The 2,763-nt window shown below is 48.2% G+C and overlaps 1 protein-coding gene across 1 annotated transcript in view; it reads right to left on the bottom strand.

Annotated features, from left to right (window-relative positions):
• The window catches only part of tmem259 (transmembrane protein 259), an 8,748-nt gene extending 6,390 nt beyond the window's left edge, over positions 1-2,358 (bottom strand). Inside the window, exons 1-3 of the mRNA XM_037975238.1 lie at positions 2,112-2,358; positions 1,493-1,798; positions 325-434 (exon numbers count right to left, since the gene is read on the bottom strand). Coding sequence (XP_037831166.1) covers positions 325-434; positions 1,493-1,798; positions 2,112-2,324 — 629 coding nt within the window. The 5' untranslated portion in view covers positions 2,325-2,358. The remainder of the gene's footprint in view (positions 1-324; positions 435-1,492; positions 1,799-2,111) is intronic.
• Positions 2,359-2,763: the final 405 nt, after the last annotated feature.

The following is a 2,763-nucleotide window of genomic DNA, read 5'->3' as shown; positions in this document are numbered from 1 at the left end:
GGACAACACACTGTGTCAACAACAAGACAACACACTGTGTCAACACAAAATATAGTAACGCAGTAAAATCCAACAGTGAAACTAGGATTCTTTCAAGCAATGCATATCGTCCGCTGCCTTAATGTCAAAGATTCAAACAAAGCTCTCACATGATCTGTTAGCCTTCAGAGTCTGTGTAGAGAGGACTCCCACCTACTACCACTCCAAGTTTTAAACTGACTGAGGTGGAGACATTGTTGAATAATCAGAGGAGGAGTCAGAGTGGGTTTACCTGCTTGAGTCACCATGTCCAGCTCAGAATCTGAGTCCTGCAGGTGCTGCATACCTTTAGGGGTGTGGCTGAAGGAGACGTCCTGGCTGTCATTGACTCCGCCCACTGCTGCTCCAACACCAACCACAGACGGCTGCAGCTGAGGTTCAAGGTCCAGGTCAAACTACGGACAGTTGAGGGCAGCCTCAGAGTAAATTTCTTTATAGTAGATGTTTATCAGAGAACACTGTAACCACATTTAAAGAATCTCTTCATTATTATTCTCCTCTGTCTTTCAGAGTAACTTAGATGATCTTGTTGATAAAACTTCAATGCAAACATCATTTGATAAAGTTGCTCTTCTGAAAAAGGAAGTGATCAGTTAAAGGAAGCTGGCTCCTTGGTTTAATTCTTTAAAACAGGCAGCTAGTAAGCTAGAAAGGAAATGGTGCTCCACTAACATGGAAGAATTTTATTTAACCTGCAGAGATATCCTGCTAACATATAAGAAAGCCCTTTATGAAGCTAGAACTGTATATTATTTATCTTTAATAGAAGAGAAGAAGAAGAACAACCACAGGGTTCTGTTTAGTACTGTAGAACTAATAGTGGACTTGTGTCCATACTTGTCCCGTTAGTCAGTGAACTTGTGTCCTGTCAGATGGAGTCTTAAATGTGATATTGGGATTACAGGAACGGTTCTATATTGATTAAAATCATATTTAGCTGATAGATTCCAGTTTGTTCATGTAATCTTCCTCCTAACATCCAAAGCTCTCAACAACCAAGCTCCAACTGATATTAAAGATCTTATTGGTCCATATTTTCCTAACAGAGCTCTTTGCTCTCAGGCTGCAGGTTTCCTTGTGGTTCCTAGAGGTTCTAACAGGAGAACAGGAGGCGGAGCTTCCAGTTCTCAGGCTCCTCCCTGAGGCTGACACCCTGTCTGCTTTAAGACTTTACTTACTGATAAATCCTATAGTTAGGGTTGGTTTGGGTTTCCTGAGCTCTCCCTTAGTTCTGCTGCTGGAGGACAAACTGTCCACATGTCCTCTCTCTGCTGATGTCTTTACTCGCTCTACTCTCCATGAGTTTTTCTTTGACTTCCTGTAGAAACTACATCTGGACAACTTCCTGTGTGTCTGTGTCTCTTTCCTGTCCTCTCTAACCCCAGCTGGTTAAGGCAGATGGCCGCCCATCCTGAGCCTGGTTCTGGTTCTGGTTCTGCAGGAGGTTTCTTACCTTCTCTGTGCCATTAGGGTCAAACATGTCCACAGTCATCTCCTCCTCGTCCTCTTCCAGCAGCGGTGTTGGTCTAAGTCCAGGCTCAGTTCCTTTTCCTCTGTCGTCCTCGCCCTCTAGGTCCTCGTGGACTCCGGTGGACTCATAGTTCTGCAGGAAGACAGCGTCCCGGCTGGAGTTCCTCTGAATCTCCACCCTCAGGATGCCGTCCCGAGGCCAGCGGTCCCGAACCGCCTCCAGACAGTTGATGGGGGAGCGAGAGAAGGCGATGTGGATGTAGGCGAGGATGAAGAGGACGAAAAGCGCCTGACGGTGAGAAGATGTGGGTGCTGGTGTTAGCCAATCAGGAGCCACCATTTTCTGCAACACGTCTGTTAGCCAATCAGGAGACATCATTTTCTACAACACAGGAGCGGCCATTTTTTTGTACACGTTTGCAGAACATCTGAGACCTGATCTATACTCCAGGTCTGTATGAACCCTCTCAGGAGTTCTGACCCGTATGAACCCTCTCAGGAGTTCTGACCTGTTCTGACCCGTATGAACCCTCTCAGGAGTTCTGACCCGTATGAACCCTCTCAGGAGTTCTGACCCGTATGAACCCTCTCAGGAGTCTCACCTTGAGCAGGACAAAGAACTCAAAGACCCTCCTGAAGGAAGGCGGAAAGAGGCGGGCATAGGTAACGGCCATCTTGAAGAAGAGGGCGTGGAACAGGCGGTCCCGTACGTTGATGAGTGGGTTCTGGTTGATGTTGGGGTTCCGGATCCTGTTGGGCCCCATGTTGTTGTTGTTCACAGGGACATTGTTGTTGTTAGCCTGGTTCTCCGACATGGTACTGGTCTCTGCAGGACTCTAAATGGTTCTGAGTCCGATCTTAGGTTAGCATGGCTGCAGTCAGGAGAGTGAAGGTGGTATCGACCCGACTCAGGCAGAACCATCCACAGGTGAGGCCCACGGATCAGCTCACACACCTGAAAGAGACATGAACAGGTCAGTGTACCTGCACTAGATGCAGTTCTGATAATCGGGTTCTCTGAGCTGGGACTGGGTCGGTTGTTGATCAGGTTCTCTGAGCCTCTGCTGATCAGTACCGATCGGCAGATCCAGGTGTTTGGGGCCTGCTGGGTCTACCAGCTAACACTCAGGTGTGTCTGACTCACCTGGCTCTGACGGTCCTCGCGGTGTTTATATCGACAGGAAGCGGCTAGCTGTTAGCTCGCTGCTAGTCAACCAAGCAGGAGGCTGAAGCCGCTCGCGGCGGAGTTAGGCC

This window comes from Kryptolebias marmoratus, linkage group LG1 (assembly GCF_001649575.2).
Source record: "Kryptolebias marmoratus isolate JLee-2015 linkage group LG1, ASM164957v2, whole genome shotgun sequence".
NCBI classification, from domain to species: domain Eukaryota; kingdom Metazoa; phylum Chordata; class Actinopteri; order Cyprinodontiformes; family Rivulidae; genus Kryptolebias; species Kryptolebias marmoratus.
The sequence above is the reverse complement of the archived record's forward strand: the minus strand, read 5'-3'. Positions and strand labels throughout refer to the sequence as shown.